The sequence below is a fragment of the Macrotis lagotis genome, chromosome 1, assembly GCF_037893015.1.
Source record: "Macrotis lagotis isolate mMagLag1 chromosome 1, bilby.v1.9.chrom.fasta, whole genome shotgun sequence".
Lineage (NCBI taxonomy): Eukaryota > Metazoa > Chordata > Mammalia > Peramelemorphia > Peramelidae > Macrotis > Macrotis lagotis.
Genome location: NC_133658.1, coordinates 516,165,571 through 516,193,525, shown reverse-complemented (window position 1 = coordinate 516,193,525; position 27,955 = coordinate 516,165,571). Strand labels below are relative to the sequence as shown.

At 35.4% G+C, this 27,955-nt stretch overlaps 1 protein-coding gene across 1 annotated transcript; it reads left to right on the top strand.

Moving 5' to 3' along the window:
- On the top strand, positions 1-27,955 carry ATP6AP2 (ATPase H+ transporting accessory protein 2). The gene is made up of 9 exons (XM_074214172.1): positions 1-389; positions 10,664-10,794; positions 15,197-15,328; positions 16,608-16,703; positions 17,016-17,153; positions 19,800-19,853; positions 21,787-21,936; positions 24,537-24,656; positions 26,708-27,955. The coding sequence occupies exons 1-9, from the start codon at positions 353-355 to the stop codon at positions 26,900-26,902; spliced, it is 1,053 nt and encodes a 350-aa protein (XP_074070273.1). The 5' UTR covers positions 1-352; the 3' UTR covers positions 26,903-27,955.

Here is a 27,955-nt window from a genome sequence, read left to right as displayed (position 1 = left end):
CGGCAGGACGAGCGACCCGCGGCGCCCCAGCCCCCCTCCGCCGCCCCGAGCCCCGTGACTGCAGATCGGCACGGGGGCGGGACTTCCCCAAACCCAGCAGCTCTCTCCCGTAGGCTCGCCCTCTCCGTCGGTCACCCGAGGGCCCGCCCCGTTCCCCGCCCAACGGAAACTGCCGGTCCGCAGGGAGGCGGGCTTTTACGGCTGATTGGCGGAGAGGGCGGCGGCGGAGCCAGCTGGGGCCGGGGAACGGCGGGGGCGGGGCCTGGGGGACGTCATTCCCTTCCCTCCTCGGCTCGGAGGCTGCGGCTGCGGGGACTGCTGGCGCTGGGGCTGCCGCCGCCGGCTCCCGACCATGGCTGCGCTCGCGCTTCTGGCTCTGCTCCTCCCCGGTAAGGAGCCCCGGGTCGCCGCGGGGAACCTGAGGCGCCCCTGGCCGCCCCGAGCCTCGGCTGTCCGGGCGCACGCAGACCGGGAGCGAGGAGGGAGGGGGTGGGGAGGGATGGAGGAGGGGAGCACCTGCTCCGGAGAGGAGGCGGCCGTGCGGAGCCTGGGGGAGGGGCGGCCGGGAACCTGCGGGAGAGGGCCGGGGGAGGGGGAGGGGAGGGCTGCGCGGGGCGGGGCGGGGCGGCTGCGGGAGAAGCGGGCCGCGCCCCAGTGCCGCAGTGCCGCAGCGCGGGGGGGGGGGGCCGGCGGGAGCCTCGTGACCTGCCGGCGCCGCCTCCCCCGCCGCGCCCCCGGCCCCCGCCGCGCCCCCGCACGCCCCGCAGGCCGCTGCGCGGGGAGGAGGAGCCGAGCAGCGCCCGGCTCGCCGCAGGCCGGGCCCCGCTGCCTCCCCGCCCCGGGCCTGGTCTCACCTGCTGTCACATGGGGGCTCGGTGTCCGGCCCTCCAGGAGACAGTCCTACCCGGGGAGGCGCCGCCATGAAGGTGCGAACGTGTGAAGATACGGACTGTCCAGCCCCTCCTGACAGCCGAAGCGTAGCCTTACATTGTTAACAACTCTCAACCGAATCCTTTGGAATTAAGTAAATCCCCTTTTTTTTTTTCAGTCTAGCGTGTACTGTATGGCACGTGACAGATGCTCTCTTTATGTCTTGACAGCACCAGTGACATTTTCTTCCCATACATTGTGCTCCTAACCGTGCTATTCCATGTTTGTAAAGAAAACACTGCAATCTGACACTAGTTAAAAGATCTTATTTTTCCCCCAGTCTTGGAGTTTTTAGAAATTTCATTTATTTAAGGCATTGGGGTTAAGTGACTTGCCCAAGGTCACACAGCTGAGCAATTATTAAGTGCCTGAGACCACATTTGAACTCAGGTCCTCCTGACTCCAGGACTGGTGCTCTACCCATTGTGCCACCTACCTGCCCCCCAGACTTGGATTTTTAATAAAATTCCAGGTTTTTGGTTGATTTTTGAAACTTAAGTGCCAAAATTTGTAGTGTAAATATAAGCATGAAATGGACTTTAACATGTTAGGTTAATTTGGAGTTTGAGGTATCTGAATAAATCCTCTAATTAGATATATTCATTTTATAAATAAGGGAACTGAGATCTGGAGAGTTAAAGTCATTTGCTCAAGGTCACACAATTAAATAGCAGAGAAGTTCTTTCTCAGGATCCAGTGTAATCTCCCCACCACATTGTGTCCACAGAATAATAGAATTTATTGCTCCTTTTTCTGTATTCTAATTCTAGTAGTATGGTTATTGTAATTTTGTAATATGAGTAATTTGGCTTAGGTTATTTGTTGCCAAAGGTAAAATTATGTTTTGTATACATTTTGTGGAAATGTATTGGCATTTTCTTACTAATTTAATCTAGCATGCACAGCCCAAGAACCTGGTTTAATCAGCTTTTTCCTTGGTTGTGCTTGTCAGCTGATATTAAATCATACTTTTTTTCTAGTTTCATGAGAAATAGCTTTAAGGAGGCCAACTTCCCTGTTTGAGAAAAAAACCTTTAAGTAGATATTTTCTTGTAGTACTTTCTGAAAAGGTAGCATTCAGATAAAAGCAGATTTCAAAATCAGCTTATTTAAGGCATGATTGAAAGAGTCTTTGGTCTGAAGAGATAAAGAGGTATCAGAAAGTTGGCCATCTTTAGATATACAGAAGAGGGATTTAGATAGGTTTGGTGTTGGTCAGAATTAGTACCTTATAGATGAAAATTACTAAAGGGATTTCATCTCATAGAAATATAAGGAATAACTTTCCAGGAATTGTACCCTCTTAACAATGGAATAGTTTCCTATTAAGTAGTGAGCTCCCTATCACTAGAGAAATCCAAAAGTAGAGACTAGAAGAGTAATCAGTACTATAACAAAAGGGAATCCCACTTTGTATAACCAATTAGATTTACTGGTTAATAAATTCAACTATGAAATTCTATGTGTTTAAGAATTTTTAAAAATGAAATTCTAGCCCCTAAAGACATCCTTAGATAGTGCTATGGCTCAAGTCTGGTTCTTCTGAGTTATGCATAACTCAGAAGAACTAGAATAAGCCTCTGGGAGGAGTTGTGGTAGCAACAGAAAAGATTTGAGTCTGAAATCTAGTTATTGGGACGTTCCCCCAGGAAGGATATTAAGGTTAGTAATTCTAGAGAAAAGATAAAACACTAATCAAGAGAACATTTGTCTAGTATTATCTAGTATCATCGTTTAATTTTCTCTACTACTTCTTATGGTATTCCAAGAGTCATAAAAAGTAGGTAAGAGAACTTCTTTTTGACATCGGGTCTCTGCCCTGGTTACTCCCTGGATGATGGAAATTAAAATGAAAAGAAAGGCACTTAAAAATAGGTGTTAGTGATTGTAATAAAAAAAAAACTTTTATTAAGCTCTTACTATGGGCAAAGCACTTAGACATTTTCCTTTTTCTGCTATTGGTAAAGATATAGGATAAACGCCAGACTTGAGCCATAGCACTATCTAAGGATGTCTTGGGTATAGAAATCTGGTCAGAATGTATTTAGGAAGACTATAAAAAACAGAGTTATCTGCCCTGGGAATTCTCTGAATAATTTAGTTTTTTGAAAAATATCTATAGGAGATGAAATCAAGAACAGATAACCATGAATACAAAAACAATCTGTAGTGTCTTTAAGAATGTCAGAAGTGTTCAAGCCAGCAGCAAGCATTTAGCATCATCTATGTGCTAGGCCATAAAAGAGGCAATATGAGATGTTAGTGATACAAAGAGAAAAAAAAATTTTTTTTGGATGGGATATTATGAGGATAGTAACAAATAAAATAGAAGGGTTAGGGATTTGGAAAATCAGGAAAGGCTACATATAGGTGGTAGCATATGACCTGAACTTTTAAAGAGTTCTGAGAAGTGAAGGTGGGGAGGGAATGATTTCCAGGCTTGGAGAAGAGTATGTAAAGGCTTAGAGGTGGCAGGAGATATGTTGCAAAATTTCCCCCCCAATTTTCCGCTTTTCTTAAGATTTTGGTTGCATTAGTTTCATTTATGCAAAAAGCTTTAGTTTTACATAATCAAAATTAATCTATTTTACATTTTGTGCTTCTCTTTCCTAAATCCTTCCCTTATCCACAAATCTGACAGTTAAGCTTATTTTGTTTATCTTAATTTGTTTATGTAAATCATATTTAGTCTGATTTTATTTTGGTATATGGTGTTAGATGTTCATCTACTAGTTTTTGCCATGTTTTCCAGTTTTCCAGCAGATTTTGTCAAACTATGCTGCTCCAATATTTTAATTCACCTCCAGTCTTTATCTCTGACTTTTAGACATCATGAATTTTACATTCATTAGATATCTTAAACTCACCATGTCTAAAATTGAACTCATTCTCTTTCCCTCTAAACTTTACCCCTACCTCTCCCTTCCTATATAGAATTCACCATCCCTCCCAGTCCCTCATTCAACCTCAGTTTATCCTCAATTGTTGCCAAGACCTATTTAACTTTGCAGCATCTCTTGTTTTGCTTTGGTTTTTTTGTTTGTTTTTAGTTTTTGCAAGGCATTGGGGGTTAAGTGACTTGCCCAAGGCCACATAGCTAGGTAATTATTAAGTGTCTGAGGTAGCATTTGAACTCAGGTACTCCTGCTCCAGGGCCTGCGCTTTATCCACTGTGCCACCTAGCCGCCCCTGCAGCATCTCTTTACAGGTGCCCTTCTCTAACTCTGATATTACCTTCACTGATAGAGTAGATACCTCTACCTCTCACCAGACTATTGCAGAAGCCTGCTGGGATTCCACCTACCACAAGGCTTTTCCTTCTGCAGTCTGTCCTATATTCAAAATGAGTTTCCTAAGATTAGGTCCAATAATTGTTCCCCTCCCAATTCCCCCTCTTGTCCCCCATTGACTTTCCTGTTGCCTTCAAGATCAAATACAAATCTTTCTGTGTTTTGTTCAACCCGAACCTATCCATGTTTACCTTTCCAGTCTTGTCATATCTTATTCTCTCTGACCTAATCAATTAGTACTGGCCTCCTTGCTGTTCCCGGTACAAGACGTTCCATGGTCATCCTTCAAGTCTGGAATGCTCGAGCATTGGGCTTCAAAACTCATCTATTCTGTCTTCTACAGGAACCCGTTCTTTCCTTTTCCAGTCTCCTTTAATTAAGTGTCTTCCCTCTTAATTGTTTCTTCTTTATCCTGTTTCTTCTTTATTTGTGTATTGTCTCCCCCACTTGATTGTGAACTTTTCAAGGGCAGGGAATGTCTTTTGTCTCTTTGTATCCCCAGCTCAGTCCAGTGATTGGCATATAGCAAGTGCTTCCTAGATATTTGAAAGACTATTTGGTGACTGACAGTCTTGAAGGCACCCCCTAAGTTTGTAGACCTTAACTGTCTTAACCTTTAGCAAAGGTTGGGGAGAGGGGCAGGGAAAGAGCAGTTTTTATTTTTTCCAGTTACATGTAAATACAATTTTCAATATTCATTTTTGGAATGATTTTGAGTTCCAAATTTTTGTCTCATTCTCCTTCCTTTCCCCCCTTCCCAAGACAGCAAGCAATCTGATATAGGTTGTACAAGAGCATTTTATTCCTATTATGTGTCAGGTGCTTTAGAGATATTATCTAATGTTATTCTTTTGTTCCTGAACTGATTTTTTTTTCCTCTGAAACTTTGCTTGTAAGATATTGTTACTTTCTTGGGGGTATTGAGTGTTGTGCTATTCCAATATTTCAGGAACAACTCAGGCTAGAGACCTTGCAAACTTTCAAGGTTCCCAGAATAATCTGATTCAAGGCAAAAAAAAAATCTGACTACTACCTTTCCAGTTTGAGCTCTTGCAAGTTTTTCCATCTGGATTTGGATCTGAGTTACCATAGACTATTGGTGTCAGTGGACTTAGCCATCATCAGCCAGCTGGGAAAGAAGTGGCACTGCTTCCTGTTACTCCCATCATCTTAGTTCCACCATCAGCTATTTATCCTTTCATATTATTTTTATGGAGAGATGTGAGTTAGGCAGTACTCTAGTTAGGTGGATTTAGAACTGGTTGAAAGACTTGGGCCCAAAGGAGAAAAAAATAGTTTTCTTTCAGTTTTGATAGATGTTCTTAGTGTAGTGATAAAACATTTTTATCAGTGACTTGGAAGGTAAATGTATAGATAGCATGATTATCATATTTGCAGATTACACAAAACTGAGAGATATTGCTAATACTAGATAGCAGTCCTATTATAACCAGCTAGAGCAAGTTGGACAAACTGAGTAAGGTGAAATTTAATAAGCTAAATGTAAATCTAACACTTATTTTAAAAAGTCAACTTTTCAAGTACAAGATGAGGGAGGCATGGTTAGGCAACCTGCTATTTATTGGGGAGGAAGATCCTGTGGTTTTAATGAATAGCAAGCTTAGTTTGTCAGTAGTGTACTTTGGCAGCTAAGAAGACTAATGAGGAGCTTAAGCAGCATAAAAAAGGTATATTTGCCAGACCTATGAATGCTTGTAAGTTGGGGAGCATCCAGTAGAGAAAAGCCAAGATGTTGGAGGGCCTTGTGTTCATGTTTCATGGAGATCAGTTGAAGGAAAGGGGAGAGTTTAATCTGGAGAAGAAAAGGTTTAAGGACATGCTAATTATTTTAGGGTTATTTAAAGGTCTGAAACTTTTCAAAGGAATTAGACTTCTTCTGCTTAGCTCTAGAAAGCAAAAGCCAGATCAAAGAGTATATAGGCATATTTGTCTCCATAAAGACAGATTCAGGCTTGATGTCAGAAAAACACTCAACAATTAGAACAATGCAAAAAATAAAATGATTTGCTCTTGGGTAGTAGTAGATTCCCCCTAATTAAAGGTTTTCTTCAGGGAAAGACTGGTGCAACTTTTGGTTAACGTTGTAGCTATGAATTAGAGTAGGTATGATCTCTTAAGATTCCTTCTCATTCTGAAATTTTGTAATTCTTCGGGAAAAGGCTGAAGGGTAGTTTTTGAAACTTAAATGCCAGTTGTTAGGGAAAAATGGGAAAGTATGTTTTTCAGTAGCTAGTAAATATTTAGAATCAATCAGTATCTTCACACAGAGTAGTCATAATTTATTTTCAGCACAAAATGGACTTAGTCTATTGTCTATCTTGAATCTATATTTAAAAAAATCATTTCTTAAAAATGAGCATGAGTTTAAGTGTATTAATGATGGATTCTCCATTTACTGCAAAAGAACAATGTAGTTGTATTATTTTTTCCTTGACTGTATAAGCATTGTATTTACCCTGAGAATTATGTTCCCAATAATAAAAGGCATTTTAAAGCTCCTTTACATGTTGGTAAATGGAGTTACACCAACAAGATAAATTGGTACAGTAGGTTGGCCATCAGAAAATAAGGGTTTGAAGCATGGTTCTTTTACTTACCCATGTGAAAGGCAAATAACAATCTCTTTGGTCTGTGGTTTGTTGGTTTTTTTTTTAAATCTCTAAAATACAGGGCTAGATGACTTGGAGTTCTTAATCTCTAATTGTTTTGAAAGAGTAAATCATTGTTAAGAACTTATTATTAAATTAGTTGTATGTAGCTTTGAAGTGATCATTGGAAAAATTGCTACCAAGTTTTCAAAAAATAGAAATAAATTTCATCAGCTGACTGGTACTGCTTAACAGTTACTTGAATATTTGTTATATTTGTTTACATATAATATAATGTAATATAATATGTTTCCTGAATTTTCCAACCTAGTTGGGAATTTGTAAAGAGAAATTTTTTTAAACTTAAACATGTAATGATAGATAGATATAACATTTCAGTGCTTAGTTTCACATCACAAATGCAAGTTTATCAAGACTTAATAATTCAGGATAATCTTCTTTGAAAGAAATGGAACAGAGGTGGCTAGGTGGTACAGTGGATAGAGCACCGGCCCTGGAGTTAGGAGTACCTGGGTTCAAATCCGATCTCAGACACTTAATAATTACTTAGCTGTGTGGCCTTGGGCAAGCCACTTAACCCCATTTGCCTTGCAAAAAACTAAAAAAAAAGAAATAGAAAAAAGATTGAAGTTCCTTCTGAGATGTTCTTACCAATAATCATTGCTAGCATTTATATAATGTCTACTGTGTGCCAGGATCTGTGTCGAGCACTTTGTAGATATTATCTTATTTGATTCTCACAACAACCTTAGGAAGTAGTACTGTATTTATCCCCTTTTTATAGTAAAAGAAACTGAGGCAAATAGGAATTAAGTGATTTGACCAAGGTCACACAGGTTGTGCTTCTCTGAGGCCAAGTTTGAACTCAGTCCTGACTTTAGGTCTAGTAATCTATTCACTGTATCACTTAGCTATTCCAGCAGTTTTTGTAGTTTATTAATTATTCATTGTGATATATTGATTAATTAGCATACACTGAGCAGCATTTTGCAGGGTGAAATCTATTTCAATACAATATGATGTGGAGGAATTTGCTAGGAAGTCAGTCATGCAGTTGAATCTTTTAGAAAAGCAGATTCTAAAGTGAACAGAACACCATTTGGTGAATAGAATGTGATTTGACTAAGGTCTCTGGTTTCCCAATGTATAGGGTGCAATCATATGAGTATCTTTCTGTTAATTTTACATAGCTAACCTGCTCAATGCACTAGTGGTTTTCTTTCTTTTTTAAAAAAAATTCAGTATTTATTTTATTTGAAACAATGAGTTAAATGACTTGCCCAAGGTCACACAGCTGGGTAATTATGTGTCTGAGGCCAAAATTGAACTCGGGTCCTCTTGACTCCATGGCTGGTGCTCTATCCACTGTGCCACCTCGCTGCCCTGCACTAGCAATTTTCTGCTGGTACTTTAAAAAAAATTTTGGATTCCAGGGTAGCACTCAAGCTGACCTTATGTATCCCTATCCCTCACTCTGGAAACTAGTTTACCACCTTTTCTGATCATATATATATATCCCTATGAAATCTTTTACCCCATTTCCTTAAGAACAGGTAATAATAGATAACAATGCCTTATCTGGACCTGTCATCTTTCCATTATTTTTTAAGTAACCTGGGGGAAGCTAAGTGGTACGATGAATAGACCACCAGGCCAGGAGTCAGAGGGACCTGATTTCAAATTTGACCTCAGACTCTTAGCAATGTGACCTTTGGCAAGTCACTTAACCCCATTGCCTTGCAAAAATAAAAAAAAAAGAAAAAAGGAAGGATTAAGTAAACTGAAATTGATTCGAGATCAGGGTAATTCATGAATTATAACTAGCTGTGTGTGTGTGTGTGTGTGTTTATATATATGTACATATATCTTATAAATATATATATTCATATATATATGTATATATATCTTATAAATATTATATATATTTACATATATATACATATATAGTTGGTATCATTAGGAAACTATTCGTTGCAAAAAATGGGGGTTTGAGGTAGGGAACAGCTAGATAGCTTTGAAAGCCTCTTGCAACTATAAAGTAAAGCACTTAGCACAGGACTTGGAACATATATAAATATTAGCTATAATAATTTTTATTATCATTATCTAGCCTATTTGCCTTTTTCTATTCAGTTCTGAGCCCAGTTCATTGTCCATTTGTGATACTTGTCAAAACATAGACTGATGAGTGATCTCAGTGGACTGTCTATCCATCTGTAGTTGATAAGGGTGATTATTCATTCTTCTTTCACATGGTGATACTAAGTTGAACACGGTTTCATTTGTGTGGTTGCTGCTACATTGGATTTCTAGTAATCCTGACTGCAGGCCTATCAGGAAAGTAGACTAAGCTTTGAAGATATCTGCGTATGAATTTTAAATAAAATTGGAAAATATGACCTGTTCATATGACTCTTTGTCATTTGTATACTATCCTCTTATATCTTGTTCTTAAGTAGGACCAAAATTTTGTAGGTCTGAAAGTTAATTGTATATATCTGCAAAGCTAAGATGAGATATTTTATAACAGCTATAATACTGAAATGATGAGTAGGCAAATTCTTCCAATCTTATGTCATTTGTATCATTCTTTTTTCCTTCTATCATTCTTTAACTGATTTGAGTAAGTACCAAATATATATTATCATTGGTCTCTTCTTCTTGCTACTTAGTTCCTAGTCTTATGTTCAGAAAAATTTTAGAAATTTTTGCTTTAGCACAAGTACTGTATTTGTTTATACCTTTCTGTTGGTATAAACAATATTCTGAGGTTTTATGTTTACTGTTGGTACCACCACAGTTAATTTCCTAGTTATTCTAGCTCTAGTAACATGTTTATTAAGTTTTGATTTTTATTTTTAAAGTCTGCTTCTGTCATACCAAGCATTGCTATACTCCTTTGGACTAGGAGCTACTTTCCATGTAGTAGGAATATGAAAATGACTATTTTGTACCTTTGCAATCTGGGCAATTCCCTCAATTATCTTAAGTATTTTGCTTTATTTTAATATAATTGTTAATATTTGAAATTTTAAAAAAGTAGTAATTAAAGTCTAGATTAAAGAGCTCTCAAAATCAGGAAAACTTCCATTCAAATCCACCCTTGGAGAAGTTACTTAGCAGCTCAGTGACCAAGGCAACTCTTTAAGTTGCACAAGTTTCTAAGAACATAAATGTATTGGTAGTAAAAATTACCTTCCAAAAGATCCATACATCACTGAAATCACAGGTGCAGTCAAAAATTATTTTATATGTATGTATGTATGCATATGTGTGTATACACACATTAACATGTGTATGGACCATATAACTACTTTGCTCCAAAATACCCCATTTCCAACATTAAATCTTTTGTTCTTAGATAATATACTCCTGAGCATATCTACTTTCGGTATTTACCTATATGTGTCTGTTTCCTCTGTAGTGCTTTGCAACAAATAGCTTTAAAATATGTAGTAGTAATGTGTAGTAGTAGTGTGCTGCTTTGAAGGGCCTGGGGAAACTGAAAATAAATCAAGAAAACCTGTGTTCTTCCCTTTTAGAGGATGTAGTTGTTAGGAAATCTAGGAAAAGAAGAAAAATAGTGGCAGTAAAGAATCCAATATAGAGTATGAACAAGGAAGATCTATGGTTGACTCTAGGCTCCATAGGAGAGGAGAAAGGAGGTATTTGAAAGGCAATTTGTAGTTTCATACTCTATAATTTTAGTATAGGGATAGTAGGAAGTTGTCCACTTTAGTCTATCTTTGGAAGTATAAGTGGGACATTTGCTAGTATTTAAACTATAATTAACCTTTTGTGTTTCTTTTTCAGGTGTATTGGGGAATGAGTTTAGTGTGTTAAGATCACCAGAATCTGTTGTTTTCCGAGATGGAAAATGGCCAATACCAGGAGATCGAATTCCAGATGTGGCTGCATTATCCATGGGCTTTTCTGTGGAAGAAGTATGTGTATCTTCAATAATATTTGAAACTAAAATAATTTTTGTTGGTTTTTATTAAAAGCAGTCGGTCCATTGGCAGATACTTCTAGTCTTAAGTTTAGATTACATAATTAGTAATATTACTTTGTAAGTTTTGTTGCCAAGTAATATTGTTTTAGGTCTTAGTCTTTAAAGGAAACTATATCTACAAAGAAAAATGAAATGCAACATGGAGAAATTGGTAAATTATAGAGACATTGAAGTTAAATTTTCAAAATGGCTAACAGTTATGGATATCTTACTTTTTGTCTTTATATCCAATGCCAATGACTTACTCATGTAATAATATGCTTAATAAATGTTGCAATTGAATGTATTTTAATTGTTTTGTTTAAAAATATGTTGTTTAAAATAGATTTCTAAAAGCATTATCTGACATAACCAATACTGATTGTGGATTAATAGATCATTAGTGATTTTTATCTGCAGCCCCTAGAACACTACTTTTATCTTAGGATCTTTTCCAGTTTGCTAGATTTGAAGTAAAATCAGTCTTTCAGATGATTGTTAATAATTTGCAATTCTTTTAAAAACTATTCTTAATTTTTGATCACATGTTTGTTAGGGAATGATGTTTGATCTTAGCATAGTTTAACTCCATACATATTTGATTAACTGACAGAGAAATACTATTGATGTGGGATTTATTCCTGAGTTGACATCTGAATGCAATCAGACCTACTGATGTCACAGCTAAGATCAAAATTTAGGAGGAATAAAAAGAAAGAGAAATATATGGTATATAGGTAAAAAGACTTAAACTAGTTGTGAGAGGTAAACAGGCATCAGCACCAATGAATAGTTTCATAGTCAAGCCAATGTAAATTAATCTTCATAACAAGAATATTGAAAGAGTTCAGAAAGTGTATTAGTTAGCAAACAATGACTGCCAATGACAAAGTTAGATTTCAAACTCTTTTGTAAAATCTTATGAAGGAGGGTGATTAATTATCATCTTTTAAAATAGAGAGAGGTAGTGGAGGTTAAAACAATTTTAAAGAAATTTTGGCAAGATAACCAGCAAAGTCAAGTCATCCCAAAGACATTCAAGCATGAAAATGAAAAGTGTACCACTACATACACAAGAAAAATAGATCCTTCTCTAAATCATATTTTCTGACTGTGAAGTGCTCCCTGGGGCTCTGTCTTAGACCCTTTTCTCTTTCTCTGTGCTGTCTTGATGATCATTCATCATGGGTTTAATTGTTATCTTTAAGCAGGTGATTCTTAGATCTATATAACTGATTCTTTGTCCACTTTTGCATTACTGGTTGTCTATTGGACATCTTGAAAATCCCATAGACATTTCATTCAAAAGCAGAACTAGAAATTCTCCCAAACTCTTCCCCCTTCCAAACTTCCTTATTAACTGTCTAAAATGATAACCTTCCCCCCATCACCAGCTTGTCAAACTTGGTATAACTTGCTTTTACTTGGATAGCCACCACACTGGTGCTGGCTCTCATCATTTCCCACCAGACAATTAGAATAATAGCATACTAGGTAAGTGTCATACTAGTAGCATACTAGTCAAGTGTCTCACTCCAGTTCATCTTCAACTTAGCTGCCCAAGTGATCTTCCTAAAACAGACTGACTGCCACTCCTGTACTCATAAACAATAGTTCCCTTTTATCTTGAGGATCAAATATATAATTCACAGTTTAGTTCTTCATAACCTGGACCTTTCCTATACCTTCTATCTAGCCTACTTTTTCTATTTTTAGCCATTTCTTTTGTTCCTTATATATGAGACTCTTACCTTCAGATTCTTTTTATGAGATGTCTCCTATGCTTGCTGTATTGTGCTTCCTCATCTCTACCTCTTGACTCAAATTCCTGCAAAAGACCATTTACAGCCCCTTGCCTGCTAGTATCATTCTGAGATTACCTCATTTTACACTGTCTATATCATGTACGTGACTAATTGTTTGCATGTTGTCTCTCCCAGCCTCCAGAAGGACTGTTTTTGTCTTTAATTGTATCTTCAGTGCTTGGTTAGCACAGTTCCTTGTATAAAGGAAGCAATTAATAAATGCTTTGGAAAAAGGGGGGGGGGGCAGCTAGACGGCATAGTGGATAAAGCACCGGCCCTGGAGTCAGGAGTACCTGTGTTCAAATCTGGTCTCAGACACTTAATAATTACCTAGCTGTGTGGCCTTGGGCAAGCCACTTAACCCCTTTTGCCTTGCAAAAACCTAAAAAAATAAAATAAATGCTTTTGCTTTCAAAAAAATTTGCATATCTGTTTTAACAGACTATTTTCTTTGTCAAGAATAGTGGAGGCATCACAATTAAATCACATTCTCTAAAGAAAAATTCTCCCCCTGGTAGAAATGAGACTAAAAAGAATAAAAGATGGCAGAAGCAGCCAGATTGAATCAAGTGTAGATATTCATGTTAGAGGTGATACATGGTAACTGGTGGAAGGGGAAGATATCAAAAGTATAGGGAAAAGCCCATAGGAATGTCCTCAAAAATGGAGACTAAGAGAACATAAATATGTACTTGCCTACATTCTTGTCCTCTCAACTCTACAAATTTATATATGATACCTATACCCAAATTGAGAGTACTATTGACGAGGGTACTAGTAGTGAACAAGCAGTATTGAATATTGAACCAAATCATTGTCATCAGAATTAACCAAAAGAGAATATAAAATCAAATTGTATTTACTATTGATTACAAAAAAAAAATCAATGTATGCTGCCTTATAAATACTTGTATATGATTTCTTTTCTGCAGCATATTCAGGATTTCTTGGAAGATATAATAAAAAATAATTCCAATTAGTGACCTTCTAATAATAGTATCAGAGAAAGCATAAAAAAAGAATATGTATGCTTGTCTAAAGTATTTGCCACTGTTAAAGAGGAGATTCAGCGGAATTTAAGTTAAGGAAGGATTTCTTGTGTGATCAGGTCCTCCAGATCTTCCTGTTGTGGATGATATTCTGAGTGTATCAAGCCCCTAAAAACATTGCTTGAGCCTCATGGGAGAGATGTTATTCAGAAGAGTTTGGTGTGTCCATTCACACAGGAAAGACCAAGAGGATAAAGATTTGCTTAGATTTCAATATGAATTTGAATGGAAATCCTAGACAACTTTTCTTACAATATTTATATTTGGGAGAGATAGTAGAGATATAAAATGAGTTGGGCCAAGAGTTGAAAGGGGGGGGGGGAGAGCAGTCCAGATCAATTTCATTTATCCCATGCTTTATATGAAAGTAAAGACCCAGCTTTTCATTGATTTATTTGTTTGTTAATTTTGAATTCTTAGCATTTCTTTCTCTAGAGGTAGCTAGCATAGCATTTTCCTTATTGAAGTGTTCATATTACTCAGAATCATTCCCAGTTATTCTTTGAATAATATTCCTGTTATTATATATACAGTAGTCTCTTGGTTCTTCTCATTTCAGTCTGTATATTTCATGGAAGTTTTCTAAAACCAACCTGCTCATCATTTCTTACAGCACAGTGTAGTATTCTACCATATCTGGCTTGTCAGTATTAACATTTTATGAGCGTTGCTCTGTGGCAGCAAGACATGGGGAACATCACTGCTTCCAAAGAATAAAAAAATAAGTATCACACGAAGGGCAATGGAGGTGCATGGAAGATATGAACAGGCTACAAAATATGATTTTGAGTATGATAACCTATGTTTCTGTCCTTTGTATCGGTATTTTTATTACAAATCTGTATTACCAACTACCTATTTTCATAGGCTTGAAACCTACTTTTCTTGCCAGCCATATTTGACAAACTTAATTCCAGGAAACTATTCTTTGACACCAATTTAATAGCACATATTTAAGGCCAAATTTATGTTCAAAATTTTTTTTATTTATTATCTTATTAATGGAAGTTTTCCTGCCACTGATTTAGAAACTCCAGTAGCCTATGCCTCTCATGTCTTTTTTTTTTTAAAAGAGAAATGACCAAAAGATCATTTTGAGAGGGAAGAGAATATTTTCACTTACAGAATAAGTTTATGACTTGGAATTTGAAAATCCTTTAGTTATCTGTTGCCTGCAAAGTTTTCTTTGCCTTTGGCCTCTCTTTTTCCCCTCAATATTTTAGTTTCTAGGGAAGACAGGCAAGGAACAAGGTGATTTATAAAAAAAAAAAATCAAATAGCAATGCTTATTAAATAAGGATCGCGTGCATTTGGAACACTGTATTAAATACAATTTGTGAATTTTCTGAAAATTTCACTTCCATTGCAGTTTTCCTACTTTTTTTTTTTAGGTTTTTTCAAGGCAAATGGATTTAAGTGGCTTGCCCAAGGCCACGCAGCTAGGTAATTAAGTGTCTGCTATAGTTGAAAATTAAGTTTACTTCATATTTTAAATATTTAGGATCTTTCATGGCCTGGACTTGCTGTGGGCAACTTATTCCATCGTCCTCGAGCTACTGTTTTGGTGACAGTGAAGGGAGTGGACAGTTTGGGTTTACTTAAGAATGGTGTTGTTTCATACCCACTTGAGAATGTAAGTATTTCAGAAATTTGATTTTTGAGTGTTCTTTTGTGAAAAGTCACTAGATGCTTTTGTTTACTTTTTTAATATATATGTGACTTTTTAGCAGGTATTTCCTTATGTTTGTTTTAATATGTTGATTAATAAGAAGTTATCCTATTTTTTCATGAAGAAAAGCTACATAAATTATCAGTAAACTTGATAAGCTCCAAACCTCTTTGATCTTATGTCATTGTGGTCAGCATAACCTTTCGTTATATGGACAGGCAGAACTCTTCCCCTCGTTTCTTCCTAGAGAAGAACTGATGAGCATTTTTTTTGTTTGTTTATTTTGTTTGGGGGACAATGCCCACTAGTCACTCTAATTAGAATTTTGTCTCCATACTTTATTGCACATTAGAGAAAAAAAATAAATTTCATTTGATTTACATTGAACATAGAGTCAGAATTGCATAATAGATAGAATGGAAGACCTAATCTATGGGTTGCAATATCTTTGATATTTACCATGTGCCAGTCACTTATTTCTTTGAGCCTCAGGAAACTGTAAAAATATAGAGTACTGAAGTCAGAGGCTCTGAATTCAGATCCCTGCTCTGTGACCTGAAGCAAATCATTTAACCTTTCTAGATCTTAGTTTCATTATTTGTAAAATGAGGAACTTGGCTCGATATCATCACCAGCCTCTTTTAGCTCTAAACCCTGTGATTCCATGATTTTCAATTTATTTTCATTAGGTGGAGAGAAGAAGTTCTGAACTGGACTCAAAATATACTGGCCCTTGATTAGAAAATATCTGATCATTGGGATCAGTAGTATATTTTGCCTATAGATTATGTACTTTAGAACTTTTTGATCTTTTTATCTACTGAGTTGGGAAGGAATAGTAATTTTCTCAGGATTCTTTTGGTGTTTGCTTGTTGGTTGTGAAAGTGATAGAATAGCTGAATTTGGAGTCAAGGTGGACCCATATTTATAGTCTTCCTTAGATATTTATTATTTGTGTTCTTCTGTGAAGATCATCTATCTTCCCAGAACTTCATTTTTCCTACTCCATAAAAGGAGCGGAATCAGATTTGACATCTCAGGGTGCTAAGTAAGATGTTAATGCAGTTTTCTAAGAAATACTGATTTGGGACTTGAGTTTCTACAGATTATATACTTGCCTCCATGAGTAGAAAATTTGCAAAAGCAATAGTCATCAAAAATAGCCTTTTAAAATACTTAACCAAATTATTTTTCTTTCTTTTAATAAAAAAATTTTAAATAAAGTATTATCTTTGTATTGTAGGCAGTTCCTTTCAGTCTTGACAGTGTTGCAAATTCTATCCATACGTTTTTTTCTGAGGAAACACCTGTGGTTTTACAGTTGGCTCCTAGTGAGGAAGTAAGTAAAATATTTTAAAAAGTATTCTAAAACAAAAATTGCCTTTTATTTTCAAATTTGTTTTTTTATCAAAATTATTTTATAAACTTGAGAATTCTTAACAGAGTCCCATATGCAAAGTCTGTATAGAAAAATATATCTTTATCTTTAAAATATATATCTTTAACAGATTATGTACTTTACCATTTTGATTAACAAAAATATGTACTTTACCATTTTGATTACAAACTAAACGCTGTTATTTGTACTGAAAATATATGGAAATGATTCTGCAGTTTGTGGATGAGCTTTAAATGTGTGTTTTTTTTTCAGAGAGTGTATATGGTGGGGAAAGCAAATGCTGTATTTGAAGACCTTTCAGTTACTCTTCGACAGCTGCGCAATCGCCTATTCCAGGATAACTCCATTCTTAGTTCTCTGCCCCTTAACTCTCTGAGCAGGAACAATGATGTAAGTGATGCTGAGATAATGAATAGTGCTCTTCATTTTTCTCTTCTGAATTTTCTCTGCTGAAATGACAAGAAACTTGGAATCTGATTGATATACAAGAAAGTCTAATTAGTATTAAATTCAGGTGTGAAGATGATTACTTGGAGAAGATAGTGGCCATCTTTCCTTGGCCATTTGGTTGTCCTGTTTTTTTAGTTCATTCAGGACATTACCACAGTAGAAGCAGTCTAACCCTTATCTAGTTTTACCCCTATCTAGCCAGCTGTCTGACTCAAGCTTCAACCATATTTTCACATTTGTATTCCATGCTCCTTAGGTCTAAATATGGCCAGTATCCTTCTTGTAACTAAAAATTTGGCAAAAGGGGAAGTGATAATTTGTGGCGTTGTTTTATATTTTTGTGTGTGTGTATTATAGTATTTTATTTTTCCTATTACATGTAAAGATAATTTTTAGTATTCATTTTTGTAAGATTTTGAATTTCAAAATTTCCGCCCTCCCCAAATCAGCATGCAACTTGATATGCATTATACATGTACAATCATGTTAAACTTATTTCTTCATTAGTCACGTTATAAATGAAGAATCAGAACAAAAGAGGAAAAAAGTCTGCTTCATCTGCATTCCTATACCATAGTTCATTCTATGGATCATTGAATTGCTGAGAAGAGCTAAATTTACCATAGTTGATCATTGCACAGTTTTGTTGTTAACTGTATACAGTGTTCTTCTGGTTCTGCTCACTTCACTCAGCAGCAGCTCATGTAAGTCAGGATTGTCTGAAATCCACCTGTTCATTTTTTTTTTAGACTTTTTCAAGGCAATGGGGTTAAGTGGCTTGCCCAAGGCCATGCAGCTAGGTAATTATTAAGCGTCTGAGGTCGGATTTGAACCCAAGTACTCCTGACTCCAAGGCCGGTGCTCTATTCACTGCGCCACCTAGCTGCCTCTGCTCATTATTTCTTAAAGAATAATCATTGCATTCACATACTTGTTCAGTCATTCCCAATTGATGAACCTTCCCACAATTTCTAATTCTTTGCCATCACAGAAAGAGCTTTTATAAATACTTTGTACATGTTAGTCCTGTTGTTTTTTTTTTTAATGATCTCTTTGGGATACAGACCTAGTAAGGGTATTGCTAGATCAAAGGATTTACAGCCCTTTGGGTATAATTCCAAACTGCTGTCCAGAATGGTTGGATCAGTTCACATTTCCACCAATAAAGGACATTTTAATATAGAGATACAGACTGAACCTGTGATTTCACTTTTATAGGGAATTCTGTGGCGAGGAAGCTCCCTCTATTTCAGATTAGCTCCTTCTGTATAATTTATAGATTAGAAAGTTGTCTAAGATACTGACAGACTTGGGACCATAAAACTAATATGTTTCAGAGGCAAGATTTGAACCATGTGCTCTGCTTCTGATGGTAATTCTCCCTACAATATACGGCCTCTCATATTGTAATAAGATAACAAATTTGCATTGCTTTGGTGTTTTGGTGCACATGTGATTAATGATGTTTTAGAATGATGTGATTTTTACTCGGCAATACTGGGGACATTCATTTTACTTAGAATTTTTACTGTACATTCAAAAGTTATCTTAAGTGATATACTCTGTGAAGAAATTAAAGCTATCTATAGTCATATGAAAAAATGCTCTAAATCAATAATGATTAGAGAAATGCAAATTAAAACAACTCTGAGGTACCATCTTCTATCTATCAGATTAGCCAGTATGCCTATGAAGAGGATATGGGAAAACTAGAACATTAATACTTTGTTGATGGAGTTGTGAACTGATCCAACCGTTCTGGAGAGCAATTTAGAAGTAATCCAAAGAGCTAAAAGAGCATATCCTTTGATCCAGCAATATCACTACTAATTCTGTATCCCAAAGAGATAACAAAAAAAGGATAAAAAAACCTATATGTAAAAAAAATATAGCAGCTCTTTTCATAGTGGTAATTGAGAAGTAGCTGAACAAATTGTAATATATAAATGTGATGGAGTACTATTGTTCTGTAAGACAGGGATGGGACTTCAGAAAAGCCTGAAAGACTTGCATGAATTGATGTTGAGTCAAGTGAGCAGAACCAGAAGAACATTGTACACACTAATAACAACATTGTATGATGATCACCTATAATGGATTTGTTCATATCAGCAGTACAATATCAAAGACAATTCTAAAAGACTCGTAATGGAGAATACTATCTATATCCAGAAAAAAAATTATGAAGTCTCAATGCAGACAAAAGTTTTACTATTTTCAATTTTGAAAATTTGTTTTATGTATTATGGAGTTTTCCCCCCTTTCATGTTTTTTTTTTCTCTTTTGGATTTGATTCTTCTTTCACAATATGATTAATATAGATAGATGTTTATCGTAGTTATGCATGTATAACCTATTTTAGATTACTTTCTGTCAGAGGAAGGGAGAAAGGAAAACAAAAAACTCAAATGTATAAAAAATGATTGTTTTTCAAATTACATGCAAAGATAGTTTTCAACAAATAAAAAGTTTTAAAAAAGAGATTCTGTAAAAGATCTTTATACAGATCTTTTGGTATGATTATGTTGGTGTTATTAATTTTTTGCTAAAATGGTAACTAATACTGATTTTATTTTCGTCATCTAGGTTGATTTGCTATTTCTTTCTGAGTTACAAGTTCTACATGATATTGCAAATTTGGTAAGCAGGCAATTTTGATGTCAAAAGAAAACTTTTTAAAATGCCCAATTTTTACCTTCATGTTCCAGGAAATAGTTTTCAAGAATGTCTCCATTTATCAGTCTAGAGGAGCTCTCAATTAGAAACTAAACTGTGACTGAGACACATAGAGATTAAAAGTGACTTTACAACCTAATCTTAGAGAAATGACTAAGACAGTGGTTTTCCCCCACTACTACACCATGGTGCTGTTTATGTGAACATAAGAGCAAAGAAACCAAGTTCTACTCATGTTTTTACAGCAAATCAGTGGCAGAATTAAAAGTGCAGTCACCACATATTCTCTTACTCCTGTTATGTTCTCTAGAATGATCATGTTTGCACATGCATGCATACACACGCACGCACGTCCCAAATGGTCTCAGTGCAGTTTAAGGTTTTAATAACTTTAGAAGTGTAACTGCTGCAAATTTACCAAAAAACTATTTGAAAAGCTAGTTATGTAAATTTTTAAAATTTTCACATATATTTCTTGTTAGATTAAACATAACCAGCATCTGGGATATATCTCACTTAGTTGATTTTTAAACTTTGTAAAAAAATGTTCATCATCTGTTGCTCCTTAATAGGATTGCATTTAAAATCCTAGCCTAACTTATGGATCTGAGAAAGTGTCATCTGGAAACTGTCAAACCATAAATGCATAATGGCAACCTTATTAAAATGAAAAACAATATTCAGAATTCACAAAACTTAAAGTGTAAAGTAATTAAACTTTCAAATTATATGGTTTATATTTGTAGCACTTAAACTTAGAAGTGATTAAAGTGATACTTGGAAGTAATTAATTACTTCCAAGCTTAAAATCACAAAACTTTGAGGCACTATTTAGCAATTCTATTTTATGAGATGTTCAAGAGAATTTTGTGTGGACACAGTGCATTCACAGCAAGTATAGTGTAGTAGATAGAGGTAGCAGTACTTGACTAGATGTGGAATTAAGAAATCTTGGGATCAAGTCTTGCTTCTTGACACATAACTCCGTTACTGTGGACAAGTTATTTAAATTCTATCTAAGATCAAGTTACAGAGGGATTGCATGACTGCATTGGTAATTGGCATAGTATATCCCATCCTACCCTTACCTCCCCAACCCCCCCACCAGAAAAAAATTTTCATGTATCTAAAATCAGGTGTAGACCAAAAAGGATCACATAAAACATAAATAAAAATTTGAATATTGAATTTTATTTGTTTCAGTATTATGTCATCTGAATCAGTGATCTGCTTCTAAAGCTTTTTTTAGTGATTTAAGTTTCTTACTTTTATACATAGGGTACTTTTTCTATCTTCCTTATGATTTAGATTGATTAAAGTAGAGAATCTGCACTTATTTTCCAAATCTGCTGCACTGGCAGATTGTAGTTTCAGGAATTTAGGGGAAAAAAGTGTCATGGGCATAAGTAGTGTTGCTACTGGGGAAACTCAATCTGTAAATCACATCTTGTCTTTTTCCAATCATTTCATTGCACAAGATGTATCAGTTCAGCCAGTTGTTTAGCTTTATGATCATCTATTTAACATATTGTATATGTTAGTTTTTTTAAAATGTAGGAAACAGGCAGTGGCAGTTGAAATTGATATTTAAATGACCACAGAACATATGTGTGTGTGTGTGTGTGTGTGTGTGTGTACATATATATATATATATATTAATAGGAATTATCATTACTTCCCTTAGACTTAATTAAAAGTACTTAACCTTTATCAAACTCTTGATGTCATGACTAATATGCTTGTCTTTCTAAAGTCTCAGGGAACTGGTTGGAAACCTGCTAAGCAACTTGAGTATAATTGCATCCAGCCTAGCTTAGCTAAATATGAAATTTAGATTGATATAAAAATTTAAGTGAATATCTTTGCAATTTTATTTATTCTGTAATCTTTTCCTAAGTTGTCCCGACACAAGCATCTAGCCAAAGATCATTCTCCTGACTTGTATTCTCTGGAGCTGGCAGGCTTAGATGAAATTGGAAAACGCTATGGAGAAGATTCTCAGCAGTTCAAAGATGCTTCACAGATCCTTACTGACTCTCTACAAAAGGTAACTTGACCAAGATATAAAACTCTGAGACATTGGTAAAAATGTATTAAGTACCAAGAGAATATAAACCAGAGAAATAAACAAGGAAATTGTATGAAATCATTTATAAATTGTTCTATTTTTTCCTTTTTTTCCTCTTAATATGGAGAATTTATATCTTTAAACATTTATCCATTTCATTTACATTGTAGTTTTATTGGCATATAGTTGGGCAAAGTAATTCTTAATAATCATTATTTCTTCATTGGTTGTGAATTCACCTTTTTCATTTTTGATAGTGGTAATTTGGTTTTCTTTTTTAAAATAAAATTAGGCAATGGTTTGTTTAATTAGTTTTCTTCAAAAATCGGCTCCTGGTTTTATTAGTTTAATGGTTATTTTCTGTTTTGCCCCTCTTTCCTTCAATTTTCAGAATTTTTGTTTTTCTGGTTTTCTTACTTGCATGTCCAGTTCATTGGAATAGCCTTTCTTTTATTGATGTAAACATCTACAGTATAGTTTTCCCTAAAGTGTTTCTTTGGGTGTATCCCACAAATTTTGATGTTTTGTCTCATTATTATCTTGAATGAAATTGTTGGTTGTTTCTATGATTTTGATTTTTTGATCCATTCTTTTTTTGGCATTGTTATTTAGTTTAAAATAAATTTTAAGTCTACATTCTCAAGGCTCTTTATTGAATGTAGTTTTTATGAAGTTGCTATGCAGAGCTGAGAAATGGATACTCCTTTCTATTTTCATTCTTCCAAATTCTTCATAGGATCATATTTTAACTTTTTTAAAATTTTATACTACATCTTAACTTCTTTCTTGTTTATTTTATAGCTGGATTTTTGTTTACCCCTCTCAGGTCTAGATAAATTTTCCACTAGTTTAGTTTTACTGTCTTTCATCCTATATCTCATTTATCCCTTCTCTTGCATTCTGTGTTTGATGATCAAGTTTTCTATCCTAGATCCTATTCCATACTCTCCCTTCTTTTAGGTGGTGGCTAAATCTTATGATTATCGTCCCAGCCAGCCCTAACCCCACTGTCCACAGACTGTCTGTCTAACTAAGCTGCCCTTTGCTGGAAAAATAACCCACTTTTTTCCTGGTTTTCTTGGTTAAAATTCAGTTTGGTGCATTTTTGGGGTTGTGGAGGAGTTGTGTTGGAAAAGCAAGCTAGTAGTACTGACTTTCCTCCCTCATCTTGATTCTACCCCCTCTATGATAGAAAATGTAGTTTTTTTCCCCTAACTAGATCTATGATTTTGTCAGTAAAGGGAACTACAAGTAAAGAAATTCTCTTCCACTGTAGATTGGCATCTTATCTTTAATTTAGAGGCTTGAAGTTGCTGAAAGCAAGGAAAAATTAAGTGATTTGCCCAGTGTTTCAAACTAGAGGTAACACTTGAATTGAGCCTTTCCTGACTCAGGGTCATCTTGCTATTCAACATTCCATTCTGCTTCTTTTAATAAAATAAACTAGACCTGTGAGATAAAGGGGACTTCTGGATAAGGAAACTTTTTCTTCTAGTGCAGATTGGCATTTCTCTGCAACATGTAATTTTATTTTATTATTCTGTATCATGTATTACGCATCATTATCTATGTTGTTGGGAGACAACTACACTTTTAAGGCAACTAAATAATGATAATGATAAACATGTTGGAAGAGAGGGAGGGAAATTATTGCTAGCCTTTTTTAATTTTCTCCCAACACTTTGTTGTAGTGCTCTTTCAGTGGATTATTTAAATCAGTTAATGAGAACAGACTTGTAGCAACTCTTTCAAGGGTCTTAGATTTTAGGAATGTTAATATTTCAAGAGAAATAATTGTTCTAATAAATTTCCCTTCATTTTATATCTCATCCCCTATCTGGCACTTACAGAGACTTGACTTTTACAGATGATATGACATCCCTGTCCATCCTCTCTAGCACTGGCTGAACCTTTGCTTATCACTTCTTGTGCTCCTGTTCGCTTTAGTCTTGAGAGAGGAGTTTGAATACCCTTTGCTCCCCATTGTCGAATCCAGATTTTCCTTTTGCCACTGTCACTTAGCAACCAACCCATTATCCTCTGCCTTACTGACATGTTACATTTTTTTCTAATTACAATTGAGGTAACTTTCTATGTTCAAATATTTATTTTTTTCTACAGGTTATGGTGGTCATGACTACTGGTCCCTTAGGTCATTTTTCCACTTGTCTCACTGTTTTTCTCCTTTTCCTGAATTGTGCACAGGGACTTCATCATTCACATTGATGCCTCCTCCAGTACTCTAACCCCAGATTTCTTTTTATGCCCTTACTTAGTTGGCCACACATGGGGGGAAAAATCTTGTCCTGGATCTCGTCATAACCTAAAAATTTTCAGCCTCAGTGACCAAAAACATTTAACATTCCTATATCTGATCATAATCTATTATTCTCTTTCTTCCTTGTACCTTTCCCTTTCCTGTACTTTTCTTCACTCTTATCTTGACCTCCAGTGCCTCCCCACCTGATTTCATTTTTCTCCCTTTCGAATCTCAATTTGCATTCACAGTGTCCTCCACGCTCAAATTATTTTACAAATGTGTATTTAACTTTAATAATAAAATAAGTAATCTTTCTCAGTTTGCAGATGAAATGTATGGCCTTTATGGTGGGAATGCAGTAGTGGAAGTAGTAACCGTAAAGTCATTTGACTCCCCCCTTGTGAGGAAGACTCGTTCTATTCTTCAGGCAAAACAGAATGTAAGTTCATTTTATATACTGCTTTAGAATGAAGGGATATACTTTTTTTCCTAACCAAATCATAATTCACTTTGCTACTACCCTAAATGCATTGAATCTAAACTAATTACAATTAAAATAATCTCCCACTGTGAAAATTCAGGTATAGCTGTTGACTTGCTACATACTAGTGATTTTGAGCCATGTCTTCTTTTGGTTAGGACCAGATTTTGGTTTGGTAAACAGTTGATTTTGCCTTATGGATTAGGGTCAGGTATGAAAGGGAAATGATTCATAATCAGTGTTCATACTGTATGTATGGCTATGTAATTAGAATATTATAAATGAATGGTGAAAAAGTTTTTTTCGAGGGGTGGCTAGGTGGCATAGTAGATAAAGCACCAGCCTTGGAGTCAGGAGTACCTGGGTTCAAATCTGGTCTCAGACACTTAATAATTACCTAGCTGTGTGGCCTTGGGCCAAGCCACTTAACCCTGTTTGCCCTGCCAAAAAAAGAAAAAGAAAATTTTTTTTCTTGGTTATACTAACACCTTCATTTTTAAGACTCAAGAATGGAAACAATTTGAAATACTTATTTTTTAGTGTATTCATTTAGTATTTTCTAAATGCTCATTTAGAAAAATAGTAATTATAGATCTCAAAATAATGACTTGTTGTTTTATGTATATGACTTTTGAATAACGTCAGATATATACTCAACCAAGGAATAGTCTTCACCTTGTCCAACCATAATTTCCTCCTTCTCCAGTTCTATTAGGAAGTGGAATTAAGGAGATTATAATAATGACCCCCCAATCATAGATAGCCTAGAGTTGACTGATACATGCAGTTTAATTCTGAAGAGAATTTTAAGATTGAATGCACTTATTTATTAATTTGTAGTTATTTAAATGTTACCAAGTCATGTCTGTTAGTAGCCTAGGAAAGTCTTTACAATTCAGGGAACCAGAGAGAAAAACAATACTTTCCAGATTGATGCCTTATATCTGACATTCCCTTTCCAAATCAGATCTCCTTGCTAGTCACTTTTGGTTCTTTCAAATAAACTATGAAATATGCACTGAAAATATATCAGTCAGGCCATTTGATTGAATTGTGAAAGAATTCGTTTATAAATAATGGTAGAATTCTTTATTATGTAGAAAGTTTCTTCTTTTGTAAAATTCTTACAAAAATTTTAAATTTTAGGAAGTTTCTCTTTTTTGAAAGTTTAAATTTACATAGTTTTTTGGGGTTTTTTGGTAAAATTTTTTAAATTAAGTGACTTGTCCAAAGTCATACAGCTAGATGATTATTAATTGTCTGAGGCCATTTTTGAACTCAGGTCTTCCTGACTCCAGGGCTGGTGTTCTATCCACTGTGCCACCTAGCTGCCCCCCCCAAAATTGTTTTTGATGAAGAATGTAGAATGATTTAATGTACTTCATATTATATTACATTAATAGCTCCTAATTAGTACAATATGAAATTAGATTTATGTAAAATATGGTAGTAGATGAAAATGGAAATTTCTTTGGAATTTAAGATCAAATATAAGATATTTGAATGTGAAGAGTCACTGAAATTACCAACAACACAAAAAATTGATATAAAAGTTTATTTTTCTTTAGACACAGATTAGTACTTTACTGATGAACTAAAAATCAAGCATTTGTTTTCTGAGAAAAAGAGAAAAAATTAAGGTTGTCATTGTTGAAAAATGTGACTTACACATTTGAATGCTTCTTATGCTCTCGTGAATCATTCTTTGAATAGTGGTTTAGCCTCATGGGAGAATATGCTCCTTCCAGGTTAAGGTCCTGCTCAGGTGACCAGTGACATCAACCTTTTTCAGTGTTAGTTGATACTCCAAAGTCTTATATTTAATACCTTGCTATTGTCCATGAAGGTGGCGTTTTAGGCTCTTGAAGACTTGCTAGTCAATGAAGTACAAACTTTAATAAGGACCTTTATATTTTGTTGCCTGTGCCTTCCTGACATGTTACATTTTTCTTCTAATTACAATTGAGGAAACTTTCTATGTTCAAATCTTTATTTTTTTCTAATTATAGAATGACCAAGAAAATCCATACAATCTTGCACATACATACGATGTAAATTATGCAGTGTTCTTCAACATAATTCTTTGGATAATGCTGGGCTTAGCCTTAGCTGTGATCATCATCTCCTATGGCCTGTGGAACATGGATCCTGGATACGATAGCATTATTTATAGAATGACAAATCAGAAGATCCGAATGGATTAACCTTTTGTTTTTTGTGCCACCCTAATAAAAGAATATGGGAATACATCCATATTGTATTTAAGTCTTTTGGTATGGTTTAAAAGTGGATATTGTATTTAAAATGTATTATTAAAAGACAAGATTTGTTTTCTATTTTGTGTGTACTTGTAACCATTTTTCAAAGTGGGTGATATTTAAGTGAAAATGTGACACAAATTCTTCACTCTGCTATGTTACTACAGTGGCATTAAAATATTTTTCATTCCATTTTAAATTTGGATATATGCACTGAAAATACTTTAAATATTTAGAAATGTTAGCCTGTGTTGCTTATCTTTGTGGAACAAATGCACTGAAAGTATAATAGAAATTTTTTGGTGAGAAATCATCTCTAGATTGTAACGTATAATGGACTGCTTGTAAATGTCTTTAAGGTGATGTAAATATCTTGAATAGCTACTGGATGAAGGTCTTATGATCTAAAAAAGCCCTGAAATGGGGAAATGCTTATTATACACATAGTTTTAGAAAAATATTTCTGTAGACAGAGGTAACTGTTTTTTAACCTCTTATGAAAGTTTACTGATCTATTAAGAGGTGATTAAGACCTAGAAAAGGAAAGAAACATGTAGAGTATTTGAACTGGACCCAGGACATCAGGGTTCTAATTCCACCTCATGCCATGTTTAGCTATGTGATACTACTGGAGGAGACACTAACTTCTTTGGGTCTCAGTTTCCCCTTGTATAAAATGAGGGGGTTGGACTAAATGTCATTTCGGTTCCTGCCAACTCTGAAATACTCTCATCTGTCAGCATATGGTATTGTGAATTCTTACAGTTATGCACACAGACACATTTTTTTATGGTGGTACTTTGGGAAATGGCTTGAGTTGAAAATTCATTTTTTATTTTAATGTCTGTTTTTCAACTCTTATATTATTAGTTGGTGGAGTTGATGTTACAATTTCATTCTACAGAATACTAAATGGATGATTCCTACCTTTTTGATGTGGACCAATGTATCAAACCTTATAAGTGACTGAAATAAATAAAAATTCATATGGATTGCAAA

Bases quoted from the DNA above. Each gene is read 5' to 3' on its own strand.
- ATP6AP2 (XM_074214172.1), top strand. From the start codon at position 353: ATGGCTGCGCTCGCGCTTCTGGCTCTGCTCCTCCCCG. The intron at 390-10,663 runs GTAAGGAGCCCC...TTTCTTTTTCAG, and splicing joins TCTGGCTCTGCTCCTCCCCG to GTGTATTGGGGAATGAGTTT. The intron at 19,854-21,786 runs GTAAGCAGGCAA...TCTTTTCCTAAG, and splicing joins TACATGATATTGCAAATTTG to TTGTCCCGACACAAGCATCT.